At 37.1% G+C, this 18,031-nt stretch overlaps 1 protein-coding gene across 2 annotated transcripts; it reads right to left on the bottom strand.

The window, feature by feature from the left end:
• Positions 1 to 2,180: 2,180 nt before the first annotated feature.
• Positions 2,181 to 17,275, bottom strand: ARPC1A (actin related protein 2/3 complex subunit 1A). Of its 2 annotated transcripts, none has more exons than XM_085309362.1 (10): positions 17,160 to 17,275; positions 15,085 to 15,190; positions 14,386 to 14,490; positions 11,125 to 11,347; positions 9,250 to 9,357; positions 5,690 to 5,902; positions 4,567 to 4,642; positions 4,172 to 4,365; positions 3,450 to 3,540; positions 2,181 to 2,585 (listed from the first exon to the last, which is right to left on the bottom strand). In XM_085309362.1, exons 2-10 carry the CDS (start codon positions 15,146 to 15,148, stop codon positions 2,547 to 2,549), a joined length of 1,113 nt encoding a protein of 370 aa, XP_085165488.1. In that variant the 5' UTR covers positions 15,149 to 15,190; positions 17,160 to 17,275; the 3' UTR covers positions 2,181 to 2,546. The 2 variants fall into 2 exon arrangements, with proteins under 2 accessions (XP_085165488.1, XP_085165487.1); XM_085309361.1 differs by lacking the exon at positions 17,160 to 17,275 and adding an exon at positions 16,806 to 17,073.
• Between the last annotated feature and the right edge of the window lie 756 nt (positions 17,276 to 18,031).

The raw sequence follows: 18,031 nt of genomic DNA, 5'->3' as shown, positions 1-18,031 counted from the left end.
ACCAGCAGCTATCCTGTAATTAAGACTGCAACCATGAGCTTTATTATGAACATTACCTTCAAGGGCACCATTAACCATATCACACACAACAACCACGTTAGCAAGCTTTGTGCTGCAGCTAGCTAAAATCTGCTGGTGAATTCTCACCCACGCTGGGCAGAAAGAACACCCTCTGACAGTGTTAAAGATGGGGGAGGAGATTAAGGAAATAGTACAGGCAAAACAAAGCACCTACCTTCAAAATGGCTTACAGAAACTGGAGGAAGGATGGCAGCAGAAAGACCTTCTAGATCAGATAAGCAGCCTACAAATCCGGAAACCTGCCATCTCTGACTGTCAGGTGGTGCACAAGCAGCCGAGCTCTTCCCCATCCTCTTCACGTTGGGCACTTAAGTTGAATCATGCCTTGAGTGATGTTTGTTTATATTCCTCTTGCTCAGTTGGTTTCCAGTGTAAATATCCTCAATCTGTTTCTGATCTCAAACTTCTAGCATAAATATTTCTCTCTGAGAGAGTAAACTGGGATAGTGTTATCAAATGTCAGTTCATTGGCTTTTTGGAGCAAAAAGGCTCGTTTTACCTTCCCTAGATCTTTAATGCAGAAAAAGGCACAAACTTAAAGACTCGATTTCTTCACTCTCTAATTGGCTRAATTTTTCCATGCTTCTGTATTACTTGGGGCATAACTTTAGAACACAGCTCTTTTAATAAATTCTTTGAAATAAAGCAACACACTTTCAAAGCAACTTTAGAAAAAAAAAATCATTACTTTCTGTGAGACAAGCATCTCATAGTATGCCTGCACAGACAAAGATAAATCCAAGCTCCTCTGTCCAGCCCCCGGGGTGGCTGACAGAGTCACTTTGATCCAGAAGATATTTAGCATGGCACTGTATCCTAGCTAATAAACCCATCCTCATCACAAAAGTTATCATACACAGCAGATCACTAGACTAGAAGATGAGTAAGAGGTTAAACGGTCATTTTTTTACGTTTAGAAGGGAGGGGAAATTGCAAAACCACGTTTGACTGCCAGAGGAAGAAAGGTGGGAGGCAAAAATAAAGCCAGAAGGAACTGAAAAACAGCCAATTCTCTGCATGCAACAAACATTTCACCTGAAAATGATCTTTCTCTGCAATGGGCACAGTTCACTTACAGAAATACGACAGAAGCTGTCCATTCTGTGGGCTTGTCTTCCACCCTCCCTTTTCAATCATCCGGAACTGAGACACAAGCAATGTATGAAGAAACATTCTGGTTCTAGAGGAAGTTATAAAGTTATTTTTGTTTTTTCTTTTTTCTTTTAAAGAAACTTCTACATTTTCAGAAATGAAATGCAAAAGTCTCAAACTCTGTGAAGCAATAGCCTGAGCCAGATAATCCTCTCCAGAGCACAGCCTGGATCAAACCTCAAGGCAGCAATACAGTTATCTTAATGGGACCATCTGAATAGTAAGTCATGTGTAAGTGCCTCAGTGAGTTACCACAGCTCAGAACTAAACTTCAAAAGATACAGCCACCTGGAGACAAAGGATCTGTACAGCAGCTATTGCGTGCTATTCATACCAGTAGAAGCAGCCAATTTCTTCCTGGTCATTATAAACAGTTTTATATGCAGAGCACTCAGCTCTAATACAATCTGCAGGCCTGTGTGACCACATGCACTTAACAGGCAATTTATTTTTAATTTATCCTCCTAAGATTTGGCTCAGCAGATTTTTGCCTCGTGTTTTGCATGCACTCTTCCATTCTTTATCCTACGCACTGCACAGTGAGAAGTCTTTGTACAAATCATAAAAGCTAACTACAAATAATTCCGGTTATTTGCCTTCAGAGAACTATGACCCACTAAACTGAATGAAAAAGATACTTGGTTTAATTTGCTATTATTACTAGATTACTGGATTCAATGCCAGAGAGACAGAATTAGGAGGTAGTAGGACAAAAATCATGCGTTGTCCAAAATTACCACATTCTTCAAGGCAGTAATTTCCCTAAAAGAAGTCTAGCTGGTTCATCTTCATTTGTGAACTTTTAAGAAACTTTCAGTTAAGATGAACTCTTCCCCTTTTGAGGCCAGAAAATCATGTCAGGGTATTTCACCCTCTTTACTTGCTTTTCTTCCCATAATACCCCTTCTTTTTTTCAATCAGTTAATAAGAATCAAAACACAAAAGAATCTGTTTTTCCTTTTTTATTATTATTATTATTATTATTATTTCTAGCAGACAATTTACATAAAATTCCCCTTTTAAGTTAGTGATTCATAACTTCCTGCAATAAACTACTTAAGGAGCAGCTTTGGTAAAGAATGGAATGAAAAAAAAAAAAAAAAAAAAAAAAAAAAAAAAAAAAAAAGAACAATCACAGCTGATTTCGAAACCAACACAATTCACCAAATTTAGATTCAAAAGAAAATCTGTCAAGCTGTATTTTCTCAGTGTTTCCAAATACTCTGCCTTCCTCCTCCCTTTTCGAGTCTGTGCAGATGTGGGAGCTGCATTCTGTCAAGCAGTTTGTCCTGCTAGATCACGGAAATCCAACTTCACATGATTCGTAGACCTTGAATAGAGGACTCTAAGGTCTTGAAAGAGAGAAAATCTTAGTCACAAACTGCTACAGTATCCTATTTTGGACAATTCTGTGTAAAGGTGGACATTAAAAGAGGTGCAAAACAAAGAGGGTAGTTGAGATTAGACTTGTATCCAAGGGCTAGAAACCATTATGATTATTCATTCCAAACTCCTGCATATACAGGCCAATGAGTTCCCTCTCCTTCCCTCAGAAACTGCACTAAATCAGTTTATAATCTCAGTTCCTTAGCATCTGTCCCTACCTAGCTTTCAGGCATTACTGGAATACAGACAAAATTTTTCCTAAAAGCTTGTGTAGAACTGTAACCAAAAGCTTGGGCAGGTGAGCAGAGACCTCTGTTGGCCAGTCCCAACAAAGCAAGCACTTGAGTGCTTGCTTGAATCTCATCTAGGATTTTCAATATAGTGCTTACTGTACTTCCTAATTGGTTTAGGTAAGTTCTTACTATTCCAATAAATTAATTGAGTGCATGACCCTGCTTTTCAGAAAGACAGTGAGTGCAAACAGGTAGGAGCAGAAGAGATCTTCTTGCGCCAATGATCATTCTAACCTGACTGTGGCTACRGTAGAGGTCAGAAAAGAAAAGAATTATCAGGATTCCTACAGSAACATAAGTGATCCAATTAAAAAAAATAAGTCTGGATTATGACCATCTACTAAGCAAAGTATATCTGTATTTATGCTAAATCTTAGTTCTGTCTTCCTTATGGAGTTTGTTAGTGGCCCTGAATATCCCAGTCCATATTTCCTAGTGCTAATACAACTTGCATTAGGGCTGAGCCCCAGCAACAGATGCAAGAGATTACAAACACTACCACATACAGTTTGTGCAAACATGGTAGTAAAAACATACCTTGAAATCCCAGATGGTCATTGCTCCATCAATGCCAGTGGTGCAGAATTTACGACAATCTCGTTTGTCTATCTCATAAATAGACACTTGGCTGAAAAYAGAGTGATAGCTTTAAGACAGACGCCCATTCCAGAGAGCCAGAAAGAAGRGAAATTTGGATAGAATTCAACTCCCACTCTCCCAAAGAGAGACATGAATATAGCATATCTATACYAGATTTTTGGTACAGTGCTTCAGAAAAGTAAACAAAGCAAAGGATGCCGAAAGCTCTTTTAGTGTATGATGGCTGTAGTCTAAGTATTTCCCTGGATAAAAGCAAATTGCTGCAGAAATGCTAGCATCTTCTGGGCTCATGCACTTCTTTTAAATTCATTATTTTATTCAATTAACCTGAATCATTCCTTTCGAGATACACACACACACAAACACACACACACACACACACACACGGAAACATTCTTGTTTCAGGTGAAGTCTGCTGACTGGATTTTGTCATGTTATCAACCTTTGGCGAACTACATATTTGATAAGATAGGCTGTATACAAGTTACTGAACTCAATAAACACAAGCAAGCAGAGATTGCCTGCACGCAGTGTTAATGATTAATTTTACCAGCTTCCATGCAAGGCCCAGAAATTGATAGTTGATATGGCAAATTCAAGTTCCCAAAGGAGCTTGAAAGAAAACTCCTTCCCCTCATTTTGASTTCTGAGACACTCACGTTATACTGTTTTGGTGCAGTGTCTCCAAAGTAGTGTTACGGTCTTCTGTAGTGGCTCTTTTATCCATGTTTCGGAAGCGTTCCATGGCAGAAATATTGCGCTGGATGCTCTGTTTTGGAATGTCTAGTTTGGAAATGAAGGTCAGCAAGCCACGGTCATCACAGTTAAAGAGCATTGGGCAGCAGTCGTGACCCTGCAACCAGACATCAGGAAAGCATGTCAAGAAATATAAGCATCTAATTATAAGGAGAGTTTCTTTCTAATACCTTTAATTGCAGAAATGCAAAGGCTGACACTATTGAAGAAGTTTCTACTACCAACTTCACAATGTATGCCACTTCTCCCTCTCCAAAATACTGTAACACTCTACAAGGAGAAAATAATAGACACTTACAGCTGCCACCATGCTGTTCTCAGAGACAAATGACACACTCAGAAGTGGGAGGAACTCTGTTTTCAGCTGCGAAACCCTGAACACAAGAACATTTGTTAAAGGATTTAATTGAAACCTCTCATCTTTGGCTCCAATAGAACATAAAAGATACTGTTTCCAGACATGGATTATTGGAAAATAAGTCAGTGTAGCTTTGTTGTTGTCCTGAAGTGACACCAGAACGTCAGAAGATTGTAATTTGTAATAAAGGATTTTTTAACCTAATCACTGTCCTGAAAGTTCTATATGAAACATGAAGTTTTTCAAGTGAAATGCTGAAATCATCTAGCATTCTAYGTATAAACAATAGCAACACTTTAAAAAGAATACTGAAATAGAAAGCGCTGATGAAACTATTAATTTCATTTATAACATAAAACACCTGAAGTTTTAGCACTTAATGTCATCTCTTTAGGAGGAAAAAACCTGCAYGTTAAATAAGTTAACTTTTGTGATTTTATAATAAATAAGAATTAACTGAAAGGCTAAAAATTTACTAGATTTCTAAATCACTTTATACTTAACAATATTCCTAGCCAGCTATTTATACAACTTTTGCCATCAGAGTCATAATTCAAAAYTAAGTACAGCAATGCCTGGATGAACAGCAAGAGATTTCTGCTATTAAAATGTACGTGGAATCTCTTCCTTCTTGGTTAGAAAGTCATGGAGACTGAAAAGTTACTAGGATAAAGAAGAGCAGTTGGATTCACGGCTAATAAAATATGTTGTTGAATTTGAGGAGGTAAGTTAAAACCTTGCAACAACGGTGCCTTAAGGCCAAAGGACAGAACTGAAATTTCATAAAATGAGCAACTTATTTTCCAGATCCCTGGTCGGGACAGAGTATTGGTAGTTACRGAGTGGACATGTTTCACCTAGTCTCTTGGATCTATTTATGAGGAAATACTGGTTCCCCAGCCACCAGAGCACACCACATTTTTTACTTTCAAAGCAAATGACTGTACCTTCACAGAACAATCCTTGTAAGAAATTTGTATTACATAATCTAAGTTTCTCAAACTAAGCTAATAACTAACAAAAAGAGTTGTTTGCTAATAACTAACAAAAAGAGCATACTCACATCATATTTTTTGATGCATCAGCAACTGACACTGTACTATCATGACTGACCCAAGCTAGGCGGTTACCGCTAGCAGAAAAACTGACACTATGCACCCATCCGCCGCTTCCAGCACCGCCAAATTCTGACATCAGCTGTCCAAAAGGCATCTTGGAGCCCCATGGTGTACTGGCTGGTTTTTCATCGACTTCCTTAATGTAAGCAGAAAAAACCCTGCAAATGAAAGATTTCTGCATGAACATAGACAGAAAAAACTCCTGGGAGTTGCGTATTTCACACCGGAAGCAACTAGATACATCCCAATTCTACCAAAATTCTACCACTACAGTATTTTTTAAACAACAAGCCACTACTGGCTAGGAAACTTTAGTATACAGAGAGAAAGCTACAGTACAAAGGGTGCAATGAATATAGGTTTCTCATAAGTGTTATATTCTGATTCTCTCTCCTTTTTTCCAGAAGGTGGCATAAAAATATGTATTGTACTTGCATTTTCCACTGTGCTAAGATCTCCCTTTCATCCTTCTGCAGTGCTAATGACCCTCAGAGCTAATTCTTCAGTTAGAGAAAAATCAARAGTTACAATATATAATTAGCAGCTAATACAAACACCTACAAAATTACCCATGTTTTAAGAACATTCACCTTTTAGTAGGATTTCAGAGAAAGAGAACTGATATTTAAATGCCAAAGAGGCTCTGTGCCACCTTATTCTGGCTCATTACTGAAAGAATGCCTCAAAAACCTGAAATACTACAATGTTTTTACAGCTTTTTTTCCCAGCACTACAATTTTTGAGGTATGTTTAAATAGAAAGCCTCCCCCTTTCACCAAATTCTTTCTGCATGATTCAGACATGCCACAATATGGTATTCTTGACTGTTACCATGGAAGTTACTGGGACGTCACAAGCATAGGATAAGAGTCCATTGAACAGGAGTAGCAAGTGAGTTACACCATACTACTACCAGAGAAACATTTCAATATAAAAGAAAAGCAGTGATCTGACATTCATGATTACAGTAAAACACAAAGAATTATTTTATACTGAGTTAAAGCAAATGTTACTCTCCTTCCTCCTTACATGTGCAGCATGCTCTTCAAAAAGATACTTATATTCAGTTTATTCAAATAAAGGTGATCACTTGGAAGAAGAAAGGTTCTACTGCAGCTATACTAGGTACAGATTTTCAAAGAGTAAGTATGAATTTATAGTTAGCCATATCAGTTTAATTATAATTTAATGATAATCCTTCAACAAACTTAATTTTAAAGGACCATCTGAAAAGATGGTTCTCAATCTGTGGAAATAGGATGAGACATTTAAAGCAACAGCCTTTGACACTAGGCAGAAGAAAACAGTTTCTAAGTAGTGAGAGACCTAGAAGATAACTGTTGGTGTATATACATACATATTAAAAAAAAAGAAAAAAAAGAAAAAAGAAAAGTATTTTCACTTACTAAAATCTCCTTCTATTTTAAAACCAAAACCATCTTGGTTTGAAGGTCCCAGCCTTCAAAGAATATTGGAGAATGACTTTTATCCCCACAGCAACATGTCCCAGCAAAAATATAAAATTCTCATCTACGTGGTGCTGTTAAGATATATACATACATATATATATATATTTTATTCTAAAGACAAATGGAAGAGGAGCTCATCTAGGCCAGCCACCAAAAAAACTCTGCTGAATACCTATCAACCTGGAATCTCTTCTGCCCTCCATTCTTTYTCCAAAATGTCTCCCACTTAGCTGCGTATTAGCTGCCAGTGGCTTTGGCCAATCCATTTCATAATTTTCTTCAGAACCATCTAGAACAGATGCATACTTCAGGCCCAGCTACCTTTATTATCTTTAATACACAACTGAACATTTCCTAGAATGGAATTCTAAAGCTCTTCGTTCATCTTTAGCAAAGAGAAGATTCTTCGTGGGTTTGGGGAAGCAATCTAATCATAAAAACAGTACCCATCTCCATTAATTTTCCTTTCTTCCTTTAATGTTTCTGTGCGATTTCTGTGATAAAAGAGGCAAGATTATTAAATGATTCATCCTAAAGTACAGTTTTAAACAAGAGCAGGAAGTTTTCCAACTGTTTTACCAAAATCCATTTTTGAATATACATCATTTTAAGAGAAATGAGATGCAGGTCAGAATGAGTTTTCTGATGGGAAACACAAGACAAAGCAAGTCTTCTAGAAAACACATGGAGGAAATCGATTCAACTGCATCTGGATTTTCTTAAAACAAAAAAAAAAAAAAAAAAAAAAAAAAAAAAAGAAAATGATTCACACCTGACTTCTCAATGAAAAGAGGAAAGGAGAGATAATCAGGGATCCAATGCACATAACAAGCACTGGAAAAAACTCTAAGACAGAAGAGCTGAAAATCTGAAGTAACAGATCCATATATCAGCTGACCTAAGTTGACATGCGAAAAGATGTTGGTTTTGGAAGATGAATGAGAATTTTTTACAGCACATTTTAGGAATACGAAGTGAATATGTATAGTTTATCTGATTAGAAATGTAGATAAGGCACAGAATGGAGACAATCCTCCTCYTCTTGTTCTGTTTCAGTTTTAAAACTCTTCTTAGATATAAAGGTATCAAAGGATCGAGACATTAGTTGTATAGCTTTCRTTCTGAAATAAGGAATATAATAGTTGGTCCCATCTTTCCCTCCCACTTCTTCTTAGTCATTTTTAGTACACTCTTTGAAGCTTAAAATTACCCTATTATATAAAGGAAAATTCTGCTTAAAAAAAAAAAAGCATCTTTCCTTATTATTCAAGGTGCCAGTGATTCAGTAAAATATGAATAAAGGTCAACCATGCTGCAGACAGTTCCTCATGCAAACCTCATCGAAGGGAACCCAAGTGCTCAACACAGAGCAACTTGTAGGACCTATYCTTTACACTGTAATTTCATAATCAGCTTGTCAGAATACTCTGTCTATCTCAAATGCCAGTCTGCTTATGCCAGTCTTTTTCTTAACGTTCTTTTAAAAATAGTACTATTTTGTTATGCTGAGCTTCAGGTGGATCAATTCCTTGAMCTTGCTTATCAAATAGCTGCAGGAATGTTAAGGCTAGCACAGGCGAAGGAGAGAAAACAAGTGGCTCAGAAGGAAGAAGGTGAGATACATTCTGGAAGTGCTGAGTTACTCTGACTTTGGAACTAGCATTATGATATTGCTTTTTAAATTCAAACTAACTAGCAATGGTGCTTTTCTACAAAATAGCACTTGTTAGTTTAATTTGGCCTAAGTAGATCTGAGCACTTAGTATATTAGTAGTATTCCAGTGCATTGCTAGTAAAGCAACCTACGATTTTACTAAATTCATATGGATTCCTCAGCAGAGAAATGTTAGTAGTTCAAGTCTGCACGCAGTGGCACCGAAGGCAAAGTCTCTTAAGCTGGGTATTTTAGTAACAGCATTAGTATGTGATGAGCTGTCTTCCATTCTGATGGCACATGTATGATTAACACACTTGTGTTACTGACTAATTTGAACTAGCAATCCAAATTSATTTACAGATGCTTTATTTTCTCTTACCTGCACTTGAAGTCACAGGATCCAGCAGCCAGCAAAACATTGTTTGGGTGCCAGTCCAGGCTAAGGACAGTGGAACGAATGGGCTTTTTAATGTGCTTGCTCACCCACCTGAATAAAAAAGAAGTAAAATGWATAGAAAAATATTTCACTAGAGTCCCTCAAAGCATGAAATATGTCCTAGGGAAAAAAAGAAAAAAGAAAGAAGAAAATGAAGGAAAAAATACCCTAGTCAATGACTGAACATGTCAGTTTTGTAAGAAAACTTGCATTATGCTCAACTCTTTCATATACTTAACTGTCTAAAGTAATTTGAAAGAGTGCAGATTCCCATCTATAGTTTAAAATTTTAAACAGTATAAACAAACTCTTGTTGAATATATATCTACATATCTTCATTTGAATCCTATCCCTTTTCTAGCCAATTTTTATAATATATCAGACTGAACTCATTAACATGAATTTGGTGTAGTAATTGTCTGGTTCCTTACATCCTATGAACAGGAGCTCATCATCAATTGCGATATGGAACTAAGAAGCACTGTTTTCTTAGACCACTAAGTATATTTCCTCTCCAACTCCCTCCACTGAACTTTACAGTGGTCTCTGTTACTTACCGACTCTTCTAGTCTTTACATTGATTATACAGTAATTATAAACCCCCCAAAGAAACATGTAAACCACTAATAATATGACCAGTTTACTTATCCTGATTATTTAAAGCACAGCGAAGAGTGTTCCTGATGTTGAATACATCAACATAAGCTAACTGAGCCTAAACGTGTCTCACTAGATATAGTTTGTTAGAATAGTTTACAAAAGAGTAATGAAATCTGTTATTCACTAGATGGCCTTTGAGCTGATGGAACTTTTTCTTTGGATTTACTTCTACCATGAACAAGCAGTTTAAGGGACACGTAAAAGGATCACRTTAAAATTGTCTGTCTCCAACATATGGGAGTTCGATTCTTCTGCAGACAAGTGAAGTGGAGAAAATGTTAACAACCAAATATTTTAGAAAGCAACAAGTTCAAGACAATCTTTAGAATGAATTTTACAGATGGTCTTCTTGTTTACCATCTCCACATGGAAGACTACATACAGAATGGTAGGCAGAGAAACCCGTGTTTTTATGCATGTTTATGCAATCCAAAATAATTGCTACTTAACATACTGATTTAATTAACAGATGACAGTAAAAGCATCTCCAATGATGACTTCACTAAAATCAAAAGTATTAAGTTTAGATTCCAATGAGAAAAAATGTTAATAAGAAATATTTCTAATAGTCCTATCTGAAATCTATAAACTCTAATAAGAATGTATGGACAGAATATGGAGCAGGTAGGTAACAAGCTTCAACATCTGCTAAATGGACCATCCTGGAGATAACTGACARACTTGAATTCTTTAATGACAAGAAATGGTCCAAAATAATGGATATGGAAGACTGGAGTCACAGTTTCTTCATTCAACTAGGGGGAAGGAAATATTTGTTTTTTTTCAACTATACACTTGTGGCAGAGAAATTTCTGGTCTAGAGAATTTCTTGGCACTTTTAGAAAAGCAAAATGTGTTTATGGCAGCCAATTAGAACACATTCATGCTGACATGTATATAACCTGAAAACAGACCAAGTCCAAGGCTCTTTGCGGGGGGGGGGGAGCAGCACACAAGAGTACAGAATTAAAACAATGAATCTTTTCCAAAGGATGTAGGAAGTCCATGATAGAACTGATGCAACCTAGCCCTCTCAATATTCTGAAGACTTCAAGAATTAGTAAAATAGTAAACTAGGTACCACCACTAAACTCCAGGCTTTAGCTTTCCCAAGCAAATCTTAAAGATATAAATGGAAATCAAATTCAAACAGCTCACCAATCATTTTCAGATTCAAAGTAGCACACAGATATAAGTCTGGCTCCACTTCCTACAGCGAATTTATTCTCCAAGGGAGACCATTTCACAAAGGTGGCTGCACGATTAATCCTCAGAATCACGAGGGTTGGCTTCCACACGCCATCTTTCTGACTCCAGACATAGGCATTACGGTCCGCACCACAAGTTACAATGCGATCACTTTTGGGAGCCCAGTCAATACCTGCAATTTAAACCTCACATTAATAATCTTTTCCCTTTATGTTGTTTGCCCTACAACAAGCCAAAATTAGAGACAATCTTCACAGTTTTCTACCACAGAGATAGTTAATGTTACAATAGTATTCCCTTGGGTCACTTATTCTACAGACACTATTTTAAGTTATTACAGATATTAGTTTCTCTCTCTCGCTTTCATCAAAATTGCAGATCCCAAATCCAAACAGGATTTGTCTACTAAGGAAGACAGCTCTGAAAGCTGACCAACAGGTGGAGCTCTGCAGACTGGCTAAGATTCCTCTGTCAGCACTCTCCTTTCAATTACTGACTTCTGGAAGAGGTCCCTGTTTCAATAGCAAAAACATAGCAATTCTCAAAGCATGCACAAATCTCTAACATATTTGCTGCCAGACCACAGTCATGGTCTAAAAGTTTAGATAATAGTGGTTTTTCTGGTTAGAATTTATCGGTCTCTATGTACTGATAGAACCTTTCCATGTATTCAATGACTACTGAAGCCGTGCCACAAAAAATAAAAAAGTTTACCAAGCAAAAATAACAAATGTAAAGGATCACTGTAAGACAGTCTCTGATAAACCTGCCATCACTTCTTTCATTTCCTATGCAATGAAAATATTTTCAACTGGAAAGGTTCATGGGAGCGTTACTTTTCATCTTTTCTTTAGCATCCCCCTTTGCAGTGTGCAATCCTTAATTCTCCTGCCATGAAATTATATTTCAACTGTTTGTTGTAACTGTATTCCCTGAAGCACATAAATGGAAAAAAKGACAAAATATACAGAAACAATTTGTACCAATTTGTACCATACAGTTCATATGCACTCTATTTCAAAATAGGCTTATACTTCAAAATTCCAATTTTCAGGAATCTGGTAGCCTGAAAACAATTACATGAGTCAATCTAGYACTGCTTTTGAAAGCGGGAATCCTGCCTCTTTTAACCTCTTTCCCATCACCTCCCTTGCACCAGCAGCAGTGCTGCTCTGACTTCAYGGTGAGCCAGCTCAGCTTTTCAACTCAGCAGAAAACTAACCCAGCAAAAAGAGTGAATAACATTCTACAGTTAGTGAATTGAAGCAGCTTGCTGCAAGTCTCAGAATCAAGACACAGGAAGGCAAAACAAAGGACTTTGTCCTTTGTGATCGGAAGCTAGAGGGGCAGCAGCAAAACCACTTCTGTTGGAGGCAGTGAATGGTTTGATCAGTCTGTCTCAGTAGTCTAACCACAGCCTAAGTCTTCTTTTGAAGATGAACACAGCATTTAGTATTCCAAAGGTATATGCTATGCAAGGAAGCAGAGATGGGTCTTTTCCAAAGTCATGAATATTTGGCTTTTCTCTATTGCCAATAGGTACAAGAAAAGTGCAGAGACAAGCCTTTGGGGAATGGCACGTCATTTGTAAATTCAATCCCAGTGACTCTTCACAAAAGAGCATAAACAGCTGTGCTCTCTGACAGTAAGAACCAGATAAATTACCTAAAGTTCCTGCATACTCCCATCGGGCAGATGCTTCTGCCCATTACTGAGTTGAGAACAGAAAAAAGGATATTGCTGGTTTGGGAAAGTGCTTATATTAATTACTTTCATTTCTTTAGAGAATAAAGCCCTTATAAAAATATCACCAAGGAAAAAATAGCAAATTGAAAGACTACCACAGGATAATTCCATTTTAAATATAACACCTTGTGACTCATCCTGATAGCTCTTACATTTTCATTCTGGATCTACAGATATTCTGGGTCTGCAGTAATATATACTCACATGTTTCAAGTCCAAGATTGACCATTTCAAGACTCATCTAAGTGGAATTTTACCCTAGAACTACACTTTCCTCGAAAAACAGATTTCCAGCCACCTGCATTGGAAAAAGTGTTAAAATGTGAAGTATAACCCACATTGTCTCCTCCTGAACCTGAACGAGACTGGAAGGGTAGATGTATCAGAACCGAACAGCAGTATTTTTTTAGATAGGGTATTAATGTCAAAGCTTAAAGATTACTATTTAAACGTGGAAGAGGTTTCTACACTCACATTTCTAAAAAGTCTACTAAAAGTCCCATCATTGCACCATCAAGCTGCTAAACATCACTGCCTCTAACATCTCCTCACTGACTTCTATGATGTATAACTTCAGCAGCAGCACAGGTTTCTGAAAATACAAACTGGAAGAACAGCGTAAAACTGTAGGTTGTTAGCAACGAAGGATATTATATTGGATGTGAATTAAAAAGTTCAGTTTGAAAAGGAAGTTAACTTTCTGTAGTATTTCTGTTTTGCCAAAAAAAAAAATAAAACACAGGTATAGAAGCTATTCACCTCTTCAGCAGAATTTTAGTAAAGATTTTTTGCTTACTTCCTTTTCACCTAGCAAAGTCAGTTCTTAAGGCTTTTCTCATGCATCTGTGTTTGAAAGGTAACCCCCATTCTTTCTGCTCACTGAGAACGCTACACAAATACTCTTCTGCATCAGCACAGAGGAAGGGAAGGAYTGCTTCTCTCAGCAGCTATGGCAACTTTAAATACTTATTAACCTATAGCCAAAGTACTATAGCAAAGAGATGCATTGATAAAGTTGGTGAAATGAAGTACTTACACAGTTGTTAAAAAAAGTTACTTATTGCCATCAAAAACCAGAAAGCAACACAATAGTTATATACTTGATGAGGATTAATACCAGCATTTGAATTAGAGCAGCACGTTTCACCAGGAGAGCTTGTGATACAGCTGGATTACTCGATAAGACAGAAAATTGATTCTCATTATGTTAATATGGATGAAAAATAAATAAAAGATAACCAAAGAAAGGCCCAAATATATCTTTTTCTTTCTGATGTTTGCTGCACACAGTTCAGGAAAATGCTGTAAAGCTCTCCATAAAGTGAGTATGCCAGCCTATGAAAAGATCTATTTACTTGACACTTGCAGATTTCCTGTTTGGATACTCGGGCTCAGGGAAGAAGGGGGCTGCCAAAGGTAAAGAATGTCCTTAGTCATGTCTGGCACCATATATTCTTCTCTTACCTGTAATGTGTCCGTTATGTTCYTTTAGCTCATGGGCTTTTACCCACTGGTTCCCACTCTTCTTATAGATGTGGACTTCATGATTATTAGGGCTAATGGCAATCTCTGGAGGGAGACAACAAACAATCTAATAGCAAAGAAGGCTTTTTAATACCAAATGCTTTATTGGGAAAGACTTTTCAAAATATTCTATACTCTAGCCTCAAATTTCCAAGTATTACATGTGTTTTGTAAATCAGAGGACAACACCCCAGGATAACGTCAAATAATTACTGTCATAACATGGCTATGATACAGTCACACAGAAAGACAATATATTTCGAATATAACAATCCAAGCTTTAGCAGAGAATTAGGGTATTAAAAAAAAGGGTGGACTTTGTGGTGGGGGAAAGGAGGAAGGCAAAAWGAGTAAGAACTTGGTCATACTTCCATGTAGATTCAGACCAACAGAAAAAACCTTCTGAAACGCTGATAAGACTGCATTCATTCATTCAATTCACTACCACAGTTTCAGTAATGGATTTAGAAAACTGCAGATTTAGAAGATTTTGGATTATAAACAGAGCATTTAGCATGCAGCATGATACACTTGACCATACCTCTTTAAACATGATCCAGAACATTACAAGATCATGGACTGAYAGCAAATAGAATACAACAAAGGGGGAAAAAAAATTAAAATTAATCCATTACTTACGAGTACGATCTCTGTTCCAYGCATGGCAGGTGATTGGCTCTAGTAAAAACTGATGTAGAGACATTCCGAATTAAGAGTTATTCCTATGTTTTAAAAATTGAAAAAGCTGGAAGATGTAAAAGTGAAAACAAACATTTTAAAATCAGATTAAGTATTAAAAAAAAAGTCTTCAACATTTGCCAAAGTTGTTTCAGTCCATTATTACAACTTATACACAGAAGATGACAGCTTTCTCAGTAACTACGTAAGAGCGCTAAAAAGCTGCCTTCGCCATATGCCCTGCTAACTTTAGTAGGCAGATGAATTGTAACTGTTCTGCTTACTATAGCTAATTGTAATTATATATAAAAATAAACTAAACTAAAAGTCATACCCTATCGCTTCTTAGTATATCCTCAGAGGTGACAGTCAGGTTCTCTTCAAGTCTAACAAAGCTATTAATTTTACTGTGAAAACAGAATACTTTTAAAAATCCATTTAGGTACAAATCTCAGTGAAATGACTCAAATCTCTGACACGTATTAAGGCTCACAGGCAGCACTACAATAAAATCTTTCTTTCTTAATATGACAGAAGATTAAATTGACATGTCCAGAACGTTAATACACAACCATAATCTGCAGACATATTGTTTGATAAAATCATTTACATATATCCTAGGGAAAATTACTAACATTATTAATTAATTACTAATTTCTTCACRTTAATACTGGCACTTAACTGCTTTATAGCTGTTTTCTTCCCCAAGAGATTCAAACACTAAGAGAACAAGCTAAATTAGTCTAGTTTGTAAATATTTTAATTTATTAAAAAAAGAAAAGGAAAGTTGGATACCCATTTTTTTCTTAACTTATAACAGCATTTAAAAATACAGCCCTGAAATCTGCAACTGGAGATGCACCGGCCAGCAATTACAAACCGGTTTAAAATCTCGTATCATATTCTACGTCCCATACGAATCAAGAGCAGCATAAATGGATGGAAGATAACACTATAACAGCTCAAGGTCACCTGTAATAATTAAAACGTGCATAGTTCAAAACATACAACTTAGATCTGCCAATTCCTTTTTCCTTCCATATATTCCACTAAATTTCACAGCAATTTATTCTTGGCTGATGGATCAAAATCTTTTTACCTCTACATATACATTTACAAAGAAAAAATCTCTGTGATGTCATTCCAAGACATCCACACCCATTCTAGCCCGAAATTACAACATACCCAAGTATGGCCATGTTAGCAGAGGGTGGAGACTTCAGGGCAAGGTAGGAATTTGGAGGCAAACAGGAAATGAATGGCAATCCAATAGAAACTCAGGAGTGAATGAAAGATGAGTAAGTTCTAACTGAGTTTAGCAATTACTATCACACCACTAGTATAACAAACATACTGGAAATGCAGAATCCTAAAGTAGAGATGATACAGCACCTCAACCAATGCAAATAGGTGCAAAGACTTTTTTTATTTTTTTGTGAAGAAATCAAGCACTGCTGTATTAAAGAAATGTGACCTACAATCGCATTTGAAGTATACTTCAATTGTAACTTCCAGCTATATGAGCTTTAAGTCCAGTTCATAATTTTAACTGACAYGGATTTCATGATTCTTCTAATAATCATATTCTGCAGAGCAAACTAAGCTATTAAATATATGCAGTGCTAAGCAAAATAATTAATTATTTTTAATTAATGTGAGAATGTTGACATAATCTGAGTTACCTTTGACCTTGGACAGCCATGATTTGAGATTCCATGTGTTAATGTAAGCAAAACATGTCTGCAAATTGCTTTTTCCACGATCTTGCCTTCGTACTTGCCAACATGCAGTAGCAGCACATTTCCATATACAGGAAAAGTTGAAGAGCTGTTCTACCAACAAGGAATGCTCAGCCTTTTCTACTCTTTCCGAAATAAAAATGTAAAAACATCCAATCCCCCTCCCTCCCCAAGGAACGTAGCTATTTCAAAACACTTTCTAATACAGCCCTGGAATTTTCTCCACAGATGGCACTATGTATAAATAATACAGTCCTATCCTAATAATATCTAGGTCAGGGTTTTTYACTTACTAACCTACTGGAGGTTCCAAAAAGTTGTTATCTTGGGAAGAGGTATGATCCACCCTTGCTCAGTGATAAAGAGTTTCTCAAGCACAATAACCTGTATTGAACAACAGCTTCCTGTTTTGGTAACAARCTCATAAAAAAAAGAATATCAACGATGACCTCAAAAAGCACTACTATTTCTTCTGTCTAATCTTGCAGCATTATTTTCTTTAGGAACATAAATCTTAATGAAATCTTCCAGCTATATTTATTTCTTATCAATGCGCAGACAAAATCAAACTCGCACTTCACTAAAGAAAACACAACTGGCTCAAAATCTTGATACAATCAATATACAGTAAAATCCTCAATACCCTCCTGCAGCCAGTCTCAGAATCTCACATAGGAGAAAGGTATACTTAGGTTAACTTTGTTAGCAAGGTACTTAGTGTAGCTATTCTTTATCTTTTTTTTCCCCCAAATGCAGAGTGACTGTCCTTGATTTCAGTGCAAAAATATGGAAATCTTATAGACTTGTACAGCACAATCTTCTTGGGCATGCAGGCTGAAAGATCATAGTTGGGAAGGACAGGACTCAGCTGCTGTCATTCCTCAATAGGGTAAAACATATGCGATATGCGGCTACCGCTGGTCAAGCAGCCAGCAGGGATTCGGGTTTGGGATCTGCGATAACACGTGTGTGAGAGAGGTAACTTCTCAAGCTTTGCCTCTTTCCAGCTGCCTTCGCATCATTGTCGAACACCCGGGCGAGAAGCGCCTGCAGCCGAGGGCTGCCTCGCACCGCTGTCACCCCCTCCCCAGCCACGCCGCGCTGCTCTCCCGCGGGGGGACCCGCTCGCAGGCAAGCCCCCGGCCCGCCTCAGCGCCGGCCGGCCCGCA

This window comes from Rhea americana, unplaced genomic scaffold (genome assembly GCF_003343005.1).
Source record: "Rhea americana isolate MKP2758 unplaced genomic scaffold, rheAme1 scaffold_297, whole genome shotgun sequence".
NCBI classification, from domain to species: domain Eukaryota; kingdom Metazoa; phylum Chordata; class Aves; order Rheiformes; family Rheidae; genus Rhea; species Rhea americana.
The sequence above is the reverse complement of the archived record's forward strand: the minus strand, read 5'-3'. Positions and strand labels throughout refer to the sequence as shown.